General features: G+C 42.9%; 1 protein-coding gene and 1 long non-coding RNA gene across 5 annotated transcripts in view; one reads left to right on the forward strand and one right to left on the reverse strand.

The window, feature by feature from the left end:
• Nucleotides 1–4,179, reverse strand: part of FMR1 (FMRP translational regulator 1) — a 54,973-nt gene extending 50,794 nt beyond the window's left edge. For 3 of the 4 annotated variants that reach the window (XM_030574284.1, XM_030574282.1, XM_030574285.1), the window contains exon 1: nt 3,291–3,362. In XM_030574284.1, the coding sequence (XP_030430144.1) occupies nt 3,291–3,347 (57 nt within the window). In that variant the 5' untranslated portion in view covers nt 3,348–3,362. Of the gene's footprint in view, nt 1–3,290; nt 3,363–3,795 lie in introns of those variants that run through there. The other variant, XM_030574283.1, reaches the window with a different exon arrangement.
• A 5,855-nt stretch (nt 4,180–10,034) lies between these two features.
• Nucleotides 10,035–11,273, forward strand: LOC115657696. The gene is made up of 3 exons (XR_004002032.1): nt 10,035–10,045; nt 10,654–10,656; nt 10,909–11,273. It is a non-coding gene; the product is annotated as an uncharacterized LOC115657696 (long non-coding RNA).
• Nucleotides 11,274–14,571: the final 3,298 nt, after the last annotated feature.

A 14,571-nucleotide genomic window follows, 5' to 3' on the forward strand; every position in this document is an offset into this window, starting at 1 on the left:
ATCACCAATTATTATGTATATGAGGCTGTAGAACAGGTGGGTTAAACCTGCTTATTAATTTGTTTCCTAGTATAAATTTTCCATTAGATGTAAATTTTGTATCTACACCCCACACTGAAACACATACCATTCAAAAACTGTACGTGTACTTAAATATTCCCCTCTGAAAATAAAACAACACTGTACAGCACACATAGTAGTGATGTCCCTGTGATGAAATGCATTTATCTTGCATCTTTAACTATTTTACATGCACTATGCCCCTTAATGCCATATCAGCCAGCACTTAACATTTTTAACCTTCCAAAGACATTCAGGTTGAAGCCACAAAAGTCAGGCTGATTTCAAATATGCCTAAAGTTCATAGATTTTCAAAATCTGAGGTTTTGGGTCAGGCTCTTTTCCAGCTACAAACCTCTGAACAGCCTTAAAACAGCAACTGAAAAAGAAATATACACACAATGTAGTGTTAAAAACACTTTCTATCCTCAAACATGGAACATCCACCCACAATTGAGTGACAATATTAGATTTGGGACCAGCAACTGTTCTATGTTCAACATCTCATGTCAACAATGATCTCTAGAAATAAGTATCCTACATTTCAGATGTGCTGGGCACTCTCAGCTCCCATTGCAATGTGAATAAGAGCTCAGAGTGCTCATTACTTCTGAAAAACCAATCCAGAGAGCTTTACCCATTTGAAAGCTAGAAATCCTACCTTTTAAATGTGATTTGGTACTCGTTTCTAGCTATGGTAGGCTATTAGGTATCTGCCCTTAAGTTTGTGACAGTAAGATTTATAAAACCTATTTTAGATCATTAAACTGAAGTAAATATTAGATGCCAAACAGACTAAGGCCCCACTGTAATAGACACAGTACAAACAAAAGCTTCCCCAATTTTAAGTTACCCTTTTCCCCTCCACTAATACAACTGGCCTTACAGTATTAAAAACCACCTTGGCTTCTGGTAAAGGGATAAAAAATATCCAACTTTTTTAAAAGCTCTCCAGAATATTACTAAAACATTTTATTTTAATATATATGGCATAAAAGTAGTATTACTGATAGTTGGTATTACTGATATGATGATACTACGGACCTTCATTTGGGATGACCTAAATAATTCTTTGTAAGCTTTGCCACTCACAAATAACATGGTCATTCCTTAACTCATGCCAGTAAGTGTCTTCATTCTTTGTCTTGTACTCCATACATATTAGCATGTATCCTGACTTAATGTATTTACAGTATTTTTGCTAAACGTCTTCCAATCAGAGTGAATTAAGGTGGTTTTATAGTACTAATTGTAGGATGATCACTACATATTAACATACCATAAAATGAAATGAGATGATGAACAGTTTTACAATATTATAACTCTAGAGGGATCCATCAAGATGCTGCTTGAAGAAATTTCTTATTTTCCCATTGGGATAGTCTTGTGTTTAAGCTGTTCTGTTTGTGGTCCCCATCACAAACTTAGTATGATGTTAGGCAAGCCATTTCATTCAGTGCCTCAGTTTCCCCATCTGTAATATAGGGATAATACTGACATCTGACAAGGCAGCATGAAAATTAATTAATAAGTGCAAGAGGCTCAGATATAATGGTAATATAAAGATGATATAACTAGATTGGATAAACTATGACTTTTCTGTTAAATACTAATCCTTTAAACATTTGAGAATAACTTTTTATTTAAGAACTGGTTTCTACATTTATGAACGTATGTATTGTTTCCTCTAAGTAACCTTTGGGTTAGAGTTGATCATTTTGCTTGCCATTTTAAACCATTCTTATTTACCCTTCCTATTCTCTAAAATGAGTTTATATGAATTCTAAAATATAAGAAAAATATAATTTTCTATTCAGAGAAATGTTTGTAAAATTATCTGGATGTACTAAAGGATGTTCACATTTAGTAAACAAACTCTGAGTTTATGGAACAGAGTAACTCATGAACCAACAAAACCTTCCATTTATCATATACCTAACTTGTTCTGGGACCAGAAATGTGGGTAATAAAATATATATATCTCAGATGATCAAGTAACCCAGTACATTTTATTTTATTTGTCTAGTGTAAAACAAATAAAAAATTGAAGGGATCATGAAATCTACAATATTTCTCAAACTGAGAACTTTCTGCACTGATCTCATTCAAATAAAGTACATGAAATTGGTTTTATATCTTCTCAGTAATCTTGTCACATACTTTTAATAAATTATTAACCAGAGAGAATATGTGTTTTAAATGATCTCACTCTACAAAGCCTGCATACTGTATATAATGTATTTGATTACTGGTGCATAACTAGATACAAAACTACAGTCATTTAAAAACCCTACATCTTTAATTCCTAAAATCCATACTTAATATTTTTAGTTATCTTTTGAACAATCATCATCTCCATAAAGAAAAGAAAAAAGTGACTTTTGTGAGTGCTCAATATTTTATTTCCTGGTACCTAAACACAGATTTGGGATTTCAACTGAAACACTGCAAACCCAACAAACGCGCTATTTAGCACTCATATTCTCTTCTTACTATAAAAACACATGAGATGGCACCAAATATTAAAACATCCCCCTTCAGATATTTTAATGAAAAAAACCAAAGATTTTAAACATAATGAACATTTAAAACCCTGTATACATTGGCGTCATTTTAGACCACTAGAACTCAATATTATCTAGGTCCTTGACCCTCCTTCCTACCTCTTTCATGCTATAATATGTGATGAACTATTCAGTTCTATCCATCTCCAGTTTATTAACAAACACAGAGCACTGCTGAATACTAGGCCCAATTCTTGAAGGCACTAAGAACGCTCAACACCCACATGAATGGAGTGCTCAGCACCTTGCAGGAACAGATCAAACCCATTATGGTTAACTGTATTTTGACAAAAGGGCCCGAATCCACTATAGCTGACACCAATGGGAGTAGGCCCGAACACAGTGTTTTTACAAATGGTTTTGTTTTTTTTAAATCTTCTGGGTCACAGACCATTACAACTCAAATGACGACCTACTGTATACTGACCAATGCTCTTCATTTTATGTAACAACAGTGGCAGTACTAGCGGCTATAAACAGTAAACAGAAATAACCGGCAGTGTGTGATCTCCATGCTCAGTGAAGGCTCTCCCCACCACCAATGCACACACGCCACCACCGATACATCCAATAGGCTAAACCACATTTTCAATGGGAGACGTAGCGGTCAGTAAGGTTTCCAGGAACGCGGGGCAGGCCTGAAGACCAAGTGATGCTCCAACTCACGTCGGTGGGGGCACCCCCGACCGCAGCGTTAACAGCACCCCGGGGGTGGCGTTGCATCCCGACTGCCTGGTTAATGGGCTTCCGGGGGCCCCGCCCGGCGGGAGCTCGCCGGGGTGCACTGCAAGGCCCCCCGCGCTGAGGCTCGACTCAGCCGCTCGTCCCCACAGCGCTAGGAGGGGAGCAGCCCCCGCCGTGCCCTCTGCATCTTCCCTCGCACACTGGGAGCGGCGAGCCAGGCCTCCCTGCCCGCGCAGGGCGAAGGTCTCATAGGCCCGAAGTCTCCGCGCCCCCGAGCTCCCTCTGTCCAAGGCGGCCTCCCTCATTCGTCCCCAGCCCCGCTCCGCTCCGCTCCCTCCCCTCAGGTACGGGGCGGGAGGAACCGGATCTCCCAGGCCGCCGTCTAGCCCAGGCCTCTCTCCTTCCCTCATAGGCGGGAGGAGCCACCGCCTCCTCCCAAGGCCCCCCCGCGCCCCCTCCCCCGAGGCCCGGCCCGGGCGCGTGGTACCTTGTAGAAGGCCCCATTGGAGCCCCGCACCTCCACCACCAGCTCCTCCATGTTGTGCCGCGGCGGCTCGGTGCGGGATGCCCAGGCCCGGCACCGCCTCTCTCTCTCTCGCGGGGAGGGGAGCCTCGGTTCGCTCCGTAACCGGACGGGTGGGGGCGGGGGCTCGTCGGCTCCGTTCCGCGCTCGCGGCTGCCCGGAAATGAAAGCGAAACGGTCGCCACCCGGCGGCGCGCGGGGAAGAGGGGAGAGGGGCGCCCGCTTAGAATGTAAACATTAAACCCGCATCACGTGACGGGCTCCGACGGGGGGAGGAGGGGCGGGGAATTAACTCGCGCGAGCACACCCCGCTCGCGGCCACCTAACGGCCAGCCGGCCGCACCCCGCCCTCACACACATACAGCCGCGCTAGCGGCGGCCCGCAACCTAACCTCACGGCGCTACGGCGGCCCGCCCGCTCGCTGAGCGACTGCATTGCCACCCAATGGCGGCACGCTATCCGCGTGCGCGGCGGCCAATGGGAATGCCCGTGGAGGAGGTCCTGTGACCCGGAAGGCGCGGGTTACCATGGCGTTCAAAGGAGCCCTTCGGCTCGGTGACCTGCCCGGCCATCTGGGGGGTATCCTTGCCTCCAAGGATAGGGGCGGGGGGGATAGTAGGGCTCGTGGAGGGGACGGAAGGGGGAGGTGACGGTGACGGTGGTGCGGGCGGATGGCGGTGCCGCGGCCCGGGGGGAGGGGACGGCCAGTGGGAGACAGTGGCTGAGGAAGGAGGCTTCACTGGGGTGCAGCCTGTAGAGCCGCACGGCCGGCGAAGCGGAGTTTTCTGTGCCGGGGAGCTTGGGGCTAGGAGTCGGCCCTTTGCAGCACCTCAGACGCGTTGACTAATAAAGGGTTTCGCGCTTCCTGTTTGGTCTGAATTAAAACCTCGCAGGTGCTGTTAAGAAGGCCCTTTATTCCTTGTGGGGGTCTAACCCCATCTCAGTTCCTCATGCTGAGGGTCAGTGGAGGGGTCCCTTGAGTCTGGTCTCTGCCATTTCTCATTAGCTGTTTCCCCTTCTGGGATATGTTAAATGTTCGGCAGATCTAATCTGCAAGAGATTTTCAGGTTACATACAGGTGGCATTGTTGGGGAGCAAAGTGTTCGTGGTATTCAGTAATTGCCACTCTCTTTTTGCTCAGACTTTCGTTGAAAGCACCAAGCAATACAACAAATAGATATGATTAATACAAACTGCATCCCAAAATAGTGTGTAAAAATGTAGGCATACAGTGAAATGATATCTATTGCTTCCACAGAGCTTGAGTGTACACAGATGTCTGGAGGAATCTTTGTGATTTATGGTATATGTTTTTGGTGCTGTTCAGTAATCCTACATCAAGACAATCAGTCTTGATAGTACAGAAATTTCATGTTTTGCAAATGTTCCTTTTGATTCAATGGCTTCCTTTAAGAGTTACAGAAATACTGTCTCTGTCTTGTCTTAGTGCTATATCTGATTTTTTACCTCCTACAGGCTGTAGGATTTATTTAAAAGTGTAGGATGTGCTGTTTAAATTATGTACAATAGAACCTCAGAGTTATGAACACCAGAGTTTCGAACTGATCAGTCAACCACATACCTAATTTGGAACTGAAAGTACAGGATCAGGCAGCAGCAGAGACCAAAAAAAAGGGGATACACACTACAGTATTGTGTTAAATTTTCTTTTGTTAGTAGCTTACATTTATTTTTTTTTGACAAAGCAAGGAAACGTTCTGTGCCTGTTTCATTTAAATTAAGATGATTAAAAGCAACATTTTCCTTCTGTATAGTAAAGTTTCAAAGCTGTGTTGAGTCAATGTTCAATTGCAAACTTTTGAAAGAACAATCCTAATGTTTTATTCAGAGTTAGTTATGAACAACCTCCATTCCCAAGTGTTTGTAACTGAGGTGCTACTGTACTCTGGATCTGCATGCACAATAGGGCCTGAAATTTGATTTATAAATATTAAATGAGACACTTGGTACACAGATATCCAGGGGAGAAGGGAGAACCAGCAGCCAGAGAGGGAATAATTTGGTTTTTTCAGCAATTCATAGCTTCTGGGCTTAGTTTTAGAGTAGGTTGGGCAAGGCGCTTGCTTGCAATTTCGCCATCGTAGTAACAAGGATCTAGTATTTAAAAAAATAGGCTTTTAAGGATTATTAAATCAGAGCTATTAATGTTAGCCTCCAGATAACATGGCAATAAAGGTGAACTATAAATAGATTATATAAAACAACAGTAAAAGCGCATTAAGATTACAATGTAAAGCACTCAAAAGTTAGGAAATGCCAGCAGTAAGGTTACGTGTGTAAGCACTGTGATAGTCTTATTACACTGATCACATACTATTTTGGGGCATACTGTTTTTTTTCCTGCTAAAACACAAGAAGAAAGGAGGGGAAAAAACAACTATTTTGATAAGTTTTTTCCAAAACTTACAAGTTTTGTCATGGTCATGACTTCTGTGACAAAACGTTGACTCTCCCACAAGTTTTTGTGCAAAAGTCATGCATTGAAATCGTGGCCCCTTTGAAATCAGTGATAACACTTGATGTTTGTAGGTCCAGGATATCACCCATTGTCTCTTTCATCTTAACCAGCCCGTTCTTGAACACAACACTTCCATGAGTGGTTACAGATTTCTGTGTATATACCCAGTGTAGCATGCATGCCTGGGATGGTGGTTGGTATTAAACATTTAAATATTTTATTAAAAGTTTTAAAGAAATTTTGATTTAAAAATGTTAATCTCATGAGAAACACTGTTTACCAGGACTTGTCTTTTTAAACTAATTTGTTTTGTCATGCTGAGATGGATTTGGAATTGTCTGTAATAATTTATGAATATTATGTCATGACCTGGTTACTGTAATGTTTACTGTGTGCCTATACTGAAGGACTTTAAAAAGAAGTCTCTGGTAAGCTCCTCTCTCTCACCAACAGAAGTTAGTCCAATAAAAGATTACCTCACCCACCTTGTCTCTGCATATAATATTATTTCAGTAGCAGGATTGTTAGGAAATACACCCAGGAAGGAAGGGTCAATCCTGATATACTTTTCTCAGGAACTACTTGAGGGACAATGCAAGGGCCATTCACAGTGATGCTGAGACTCAGTCTGTTCCTGGTTTCCATATGAGTAACTCTCGGGTATCAAACGATACAAGTGAGTTGAAAGAGAGTGTGTGAGAGGTTAGACCCACCAGGAGAATGGTTAGACTCTAGGTAAGATACACATGCATGTAGACTTTTTGTTATAAAATCCTTTTCACCCTTATGCTGTGCTTTGTTCCTAAGGGCTTGTCTACATCAGAAAGTTGCAGCGCTGGTGAGGGAGTTACAGCGCTGCAACTTTGAAGGTGTACACATCTGCAGGGCATCACCAGCGCTGCAACTCCCTGTTTGCAGCGCTGGCCGTACTCCCGTTTTGTCTCGGGTGTAGAGGATCCAGCGCTGGTGATCCAGCGCTGGTAATCCAATGTAAACACTTACCAGCGCTTTTCTTGACCTCCGTGGAAGGAGGAAGCCTCTGGTAATCAAGCTGATCTCCTTTCCCGGTTTGCTCTCTCGTTCCCGGAACCCCGAGCAAGCAGGTCTCTTTCCCTGCTGTTTGCTGGGTGGCTCCGGGAACAGGAGAGCAAACCGCGGCGAAGCTGGTCTCCTTCCCCGGTTTGCTCTCTCGGTCCCGGAACCCCGAGCAAGCAGGTCTCCTTCCCTGCGGTTTGCTGGGTGGCTCCGGGAACGGGAGAGCAAACCGCGGCGAAGCTGGTCTCCTTCCCCGGTTTGCTCTCTCGGTCCCGGAACCCCGAGCAAGCAGGTCTCCTTCCCTGCGGTTTGCTGGGTGGCTCCGGGAACGGGAGAGCAAACCGCGGCGAAGCTGGTCGCCTTTCCCGGTTTGCTCTCGCGTTCCCGGAACCCCCCTTGAAGCCGCCCAACAGCGCTGCAGTGTGGCCACATCTAACACCACTTGCAGTGCTGGTTGCTGTAAGTGTGGCCACTCTGCAGCGCTGACCCTATACAGCTGTACTAATACAGCTGTAACAACCAGCGCTGCAAAATTTTAGATGTAGACATGGCCTAAGATTTAATTAACAAGACTTCTGTGTTAAGGCCATTTTGGGGCACTAAATCTCTGATTATAGGCCTCTGAAAGGAAGAACTGCGAGTTTCTGAATCCATTTGGACCTGTTTGAGTATGCAGTGTATTGTAGCCCAGGGCCTGGTGTGGGAATCATAAGGATGGCCCTACTAGGTCAGACCAAAGGTCCATCTAGCCCAGCATCCTGTCTTCCAACAGGGGCCAGTGCCAGGTGCCCCAGAGGGAATGAACAGAACAGGTAATCATCAAGTGATCCATCCCCTGTCGCTGATTCTCGCTTTTGGCAAACAGGCTATAGGGACACCATGTGATTCTACCGCTTGAAAGGTAAAGGCACAAAGTCTAACAGTTAAGCAGCTGCACTCGGAGACCAGAGAGGGATCAGAGCAGCTAGCCTGCAGCCATTACACATGGATTTTCTTACCTCTGACAAACAATCAGCCTGTCACTAAGGGCCAACTTGTGGCCCCATAAATGAGGCACAGTGGGACAAATAGTTGACCTTTACTGTAACTTATTTTAATTGTATAATAAAAATTAGATTATAAAGACATTCTGAAATAAAGGTTCTTTTTCAGTGAGACCTAGGGGCAATACTATATATTAAAATACACGTCACAAGAACAGTTACTTTGAACTTGAATGTTAAGGACTCCCACTGCAATGCTCTTTCCACAAAAAATGTGTGTGTGTATGTATATATATATATGAACATTCAAGTTTAAAGTAACTGTTCTTGTGACGTGTATTTTAATCAACTATGTGCTTGGAATATAGTGTAAAAAAAAAGCTGCATAGGTCAGTAGATATAGATCTGTATGATATCTTTTTCATTGCTGTCTTTTAATACTGCCAGTCTATTACAAAGCATGCACAGTTGGAAAAAGGTTTTATGGGGTGTCTGAACTTTTGTGTTCAGCTAACTGTCACTTGCATCAGGTAAATATCAGGCCATAAAGACAAGAGTGAGAAGTTTGTATTTACTTATAGTTGCATTACTGACTGTACTTGAACAGAATTGGAATAAATTATTCACAGTAGTAGGAGACAGAATTTTTTGTGTGAACATGTTTTCTGCGTTTGACTGGTGATTTGATCTGACTACATACTTAGTCTCTTATTTGCTTTTCCACTAAAATTTGTGACTTCCTTTCAGATGTGAGGGGAGGAATCTATTTGTGTGAATATTGCTATTCATGAATGAACATGTGTTCAAACATTGAATTTTTGTGCGAATGAGTTTATTTGCATGAGAAATGCTGGGAATCCATACTTAACGTATATACCTGCTATCCCCTCTAAGATTACTTACTACATGTAGGACTCTGCCAAAAGAAAGTTGAAGCCAATAAAACTGGCTTGTTTTTGTTTAGGAAGGAGTCTAAGTATTTGGACCATGTAGCCAGGATCTGTACTACTTGTATACAAGAGGACAGGAAAAGATGTTAAAATGTCTTCATTTTCTAGTCCAGCTAATCTCCACCCACACTCTGAAGTGCTGCTGTCTCTACCAGAAAGTCTTCCTTAACACTTGCTAGCCTACGAACTTATCCTCTTGCCTTGTGAGACACTCTCTGGAAATTTCTCTTTTTTTCTTTTTACCACCTTTCTCTTTCTCAGAGAAAAGAAACTCTCCCTGAAGTTTGCAGAACGCCAGCATGAGGAGCCCACCATCGTTGCAATTACTACAGAACATTCAGATTCCACTCTTCTGTCTCTATTAGGGCAGGCCTTCAGTTGCTCTGGAACAATCTAGTTCTAAAACATTCTCTCCCTTTTCTTGTTAAAGGTATATTACTGAAAACATTCTGCTAGCATTTCCTTTACAATGTGGGTATCGCCTACTAATTAAACATCTTTATTTAACAGCAAATCATGCACATTGGTATATGAAAGCTATACCTTCAAAAAAGTAAACATTTGTGTATGTATCTAAAGATCTTTCAAGTTATTATAAGAAGTGCACCATTATGGTGCATGTTTTGACTCCTGTTCTCAGTTATGGGTCGCAAGTGAGACATTAAAAAATAGATCTAAAGAAAATGGAATGGTATAAGCCAGGGCTGGCCAACCTGAGCCTGAGAAGGAGCCATAATTTACCAATGTACATTGCCAAAGAGCCACAGTAATATGTCAGCAGGGCCCCCTCTCCCGCCCACCAGCAGACCTGCCAATCAGCACCTCCCCTTCCCTCTGGATCAGCTGTTTTGTGTCCTGCAGGAGGCTTGGGGGTGGGGAGGGCACTGCAGGCTCAGGGGAGGGGGCAGGAAAGGGTGGAGTGGAGGCAGGGCCTGTGGCAGAGCCAGGAGTTGGGACCTGTAGTTTCAGCCCTCAAGTTGGAGACGCATATTAACTTCTGAAGAGCTGCATGTGGCTCCAGAGCCACAAGTTGGCCACCCCTGGTATAAGACTTTAGGTGCAAGGACATCCTAACACAGGTATTAAGAAGTTGCAGGAAGTGTGGCTACTCCAACGAGACCCTGCCCCACGTCCTGTGCAGCTGCAAACCCCACTTCAGAGCCTGGCAGCTGCGCCACAACACCATCCAGAACTGCCTCATGAAAGCTATTGCACCATGCCTGGGGGAGATCTCCACGAACTGTGCCCTTCCTGGTACCAACAGCCACCTACGACCTGACATCATCTTCACCGAAGAGACCAAGAAAAAGATCATCCTCGTCAATGTCATGGTCTCCTTTGAGAACAGAACCCTGTCATTTCACGAAGCCCGAGCTCGTAAGCTGGAAATGTAGGCCCTCCTGGCCAACACCCTGAGAGCGAAGGGTTACGAGGTGCAGTTGGATTTCCTGATCATTGGAGCCCTGGGCGCCTGGGACCCATGCAACGAGCGTGTGCTGCGGACCTGCTGGATCAGTCGACGCTACGCATGGTTCATGCAGCGCCTCATTGTCTCAGACACCATCCGATGGTCCAGGGACATTTACATCGAGCACATCACCGGCCACCGACAGTACCAGGAGGTGTGAGCCAGAGTGACATCGTTCTTCGACTATGAGAAAGGGACCAAGAGGCTTTCTCCATTGGATCATATGAACTGGAATCATAAACTCCCTGAACATTCAATCTCCCCAAATGAGGGTCATCATCAAATGAGGGCCATCCTCATCATCATAGCCACTCATTATACTCCACACCCGAACATAGCCACTTTATGAACTTCATACCCTCATATCTCAGTTTCTGTACTCTGACCCATCAACCTTTTACCTCCAATTGGGGATATTGCAGATTATGTATTCCTTATGCCACCCAATCTTAAACCAAATGTTGCACCCTCGATAATCTGTATGTTATTCCCTGATAACCAGAAACTTCTATGCTTAAACTCTGTACCGTTCACTTTTTTTTAAACATCTTAATAAAATTTTTATTTCTGAAAGATTTGGGAGAGGGATTCTCACTGATTGCAGTCTGTGGGGGAACAAGTGCTAGCAGCAAAGGAAGACTTGATATAATCAAACAATTACTTAAAGGACGTGTGAAGTAAACAAGAGGAGATAAATGAAGGTAATCTTTTCAGAGATTCTTCTGGTGCCAAGTGTAAGCACAAAGGAAAGAAGAATTTAATATAGAAATCACATCACAGCTTTCCTGTGTCTTTTAGGCCACCTTGTTTTTTTAAAAAACAAACAAACCCAAACCATGTTAGTCACAATGATTTTTGAAAGCAGCTGTCAGCTATGGTTCAGTTTAACACAGTTTGTGTTTCTGCCCTGCAGAATCCTGTTAAACAAATATGTCTTAATCTGAATCACACCATAAAAATGATTACCCATGCCTCGTTGAGAGATACTCATGTTCCTTATAAGAAAGGACAGAGACAGCCATTTGGATCCCAAACAGTCTAATTCTAGAGCACAGAGGGAAACACAATTATTGACTCCAAAATAGCTGGTTTCATAAACAAATGGTCTGTAACTGGGGGAGGGACGGTCTCCTCTTATGTAGCACCGATTGCATTGCCGGTGCTTAATAATTCCTTCCTCTGAGTTCACACCTCTGATTCATTGTTTCAGGCTATGAACTCAAAGAGAAGTGTATTTGGTTACACTTGATTCATGAAGCTAGAAACCTACTTTAAAATCTCATTTAGATTCTGTATAAGCTGTTTAGTATCAGAGGGGTAGCCGTGTTAGTCTGGATCTGTAAAAGCAGCAAAGAATCCTGTGGCACCTTATAGACTAACAGACGTTTTAGAGCATGAGCTTTCGTGGGTGAATACCCACTTCATGCATCTGAAGAAGTGGGTATTCGCCCACGAAAGCTCATGCTCCAAAACGTCTGTTAGTCTATAAGGTGCCACAGGATTCTTTGCTGCTTATAAGCTGTTTGTGTCACATGGGCCATGTAAATACCTCAAGCAGGCTAGCTTGGGCTAGGGGTTTGACACACAGATTTAGAACAATGCTGACCCTGCTAGCCATAATTTATTAGTCTCCCTTTACCATGGGGGTCTTGATTTTATTGTTTCTAAAGCATTCAGAATAGATAAATGTATAATTTGACTCTGACCATCAACCACAAATGAGAATTTCACAACATTCCTTGAGCTGGAACCTCGCCATATTATTTATCTTCTTCCCTAACACTAAAATTCATCACTTCTTATTCTGTCACCATTAACTAGTGAAAATATTTAATCTCTATCCTTTTTATAAACCCAACAGTTGTTTTAGTCTTGTTTTCTTTAGATGACATCTCTTAGCCTTTCCTCATGGATCTTATTTGTCCAAATGAACATTTTTGTTGCTCTCTTTGAACAGTCTCTACTTTGTCATTTTTTAAAAATGTAGTGGTCGCTATAGATTAGCACTTTGTCAAAACTACCTTTTAAAAGAAGACTGCTATTTATTGACCCTTTTGAAACATACCCATTAAAATGGCTAGGGACTATCAAAATAGATGTTTTACAATAATTGCGTAAAGTGCTTCTCCCTTGACTTCTGTAGGTGAAGTATTTTGTGTGCAATGTTTTAAGTAAAATATATCCACAGACTAAAGAAAGAAGTGGTAATATTTAATTAATTAAAATACGCTATAGGACCCCTTTGCTTTCTGAATTCTTCCATAGCCTTTGGCAGTTTTCCAGCTCATCTGCCTATTCCGGATTATGGGCTTAATCCTGCAAGGTTCCTCATCTTCCATTCAAATCTGTGGATCTGACAGTGCTCATAGGAGGGTTCCCACCCCTTGCAGGAATAAGTGCTATATTATTTTCTGGCACAGTACATTTGGACTACCTTGCTCTCGTCAGCAGGAATGATATAAAAGACACCTGTTTTAAGGAACCTTTAAAGTAATTCTTGTTCAGTAGTGTAATCTCAAAAAGAGTTCTTTAGTATGTGAAGTGTGTGAGAAAAGTTTCTCTTTAACCTTGTCCTAGGTTGGGGATGAGCTAAAATGCTATTTATCTTCAGACTCCACACCTTTCCCAACATTCTTACACTTTGGTCTGTATGAAGAGACTTTTTCATGGATCCAGAGTAAAGATGGAAGATGTAATATTATCCTCTTTGTTGTCATTCTGAAAAGCCAATGTTGATAGTTCGATTTTAAAATGTTTGTCCAGCGGACAAGTTACTATCTCTCACCTGAAGCAGTACTATTCAATAGCATCTCAAATATAAAAAATATTTGAGAAATTAGAAATAGAGAAATAAAGTTCATGGTAATGGCCATTCTCTTCCAGGAAAACTTACCAAAAGGACCAGTACATGGAAAATGACATGCAATAGATTTAGGTTTAGAAAATACTGTGGGTTCTTCCCATATGGGCCAGAGTAGAACCCACTATCCACGTGCACTTATCTCATGCACGCAATATCAGATTTTAAAAAACAACAACAGTCGCCATTGGGTTTGCACATGTGTCTTATGCTGACTCATGCTCCAATGCAAAGGCTCGAAGGGTAAGGTGGCCATGACTCTCCCTCAGTTCCTTCTTAGTGGCTTTGGCAACAACATGGAACGCAGTGAGTGTCCAATGTGCTATTTTCTCCAAGCTTCAAACATATCTTCTGCTCTAGTTTTGCGGTGAGGAAGAACAAAGAAACCCAAACAAACAAAAGAAAACCCACCCACTTTAATTTGGATGTTCCTTCAAAAAACAAAAACCTCACCCCAAAAATACCACATCCACCACACACCCTGTACAGTGGGGCCTCATGCTAACTGCTATAGTGAACTCTTAAACCTGGGGTTTAAATCCTGTCTGAGCTGTGATGTACTCCTTCCCTCAGTTGATGGGCACAACAATGTCTTTTTTGTCTGAGGGACAGCCATAGCCCCCAAGGCCCTTTTTCTTCTTGCTCGGGTTGATCTATTGCCTGGCACAGACAATTTATTTTTAAAGGATCATGTCTAATGCCTAAGTTTGGACAGTAAGGATGGCTTTGGTCTAGTTTGAGTGAAATGTTGCCTTAGTGACCTTGTTATTAAGTAAACTTGTTTATAGGTGCTGTATAGCCACACAATGTGCCTAAGTGGGAGAATATTACATGGAATGGAGTTACTGGCAGACAACAGATACATAAAATGTGATCTCAGGATGCAATTAGAGAAAAACAGGCACAAACTTCCTATGCAGAGAAACAGGTCAAAGTGACCCGGCCAAAATATGTACAATGAGTG

This window comes from Gopherus evgoodei, chromosome 9, assembly GCF_007399415.2.
Source record: "Gopherus evgoodei ecotype Sinaloan lineage chromosome 9, rGopEvg1_v1.p, whole genome shotgun sequence".
Classification (NCBI taxonomy): domain Eukaryota; kingdom Metazoa; phylum Chordata; order Testudines; family Testudinidae; genus Gopherus; species Gopherus evgoodei.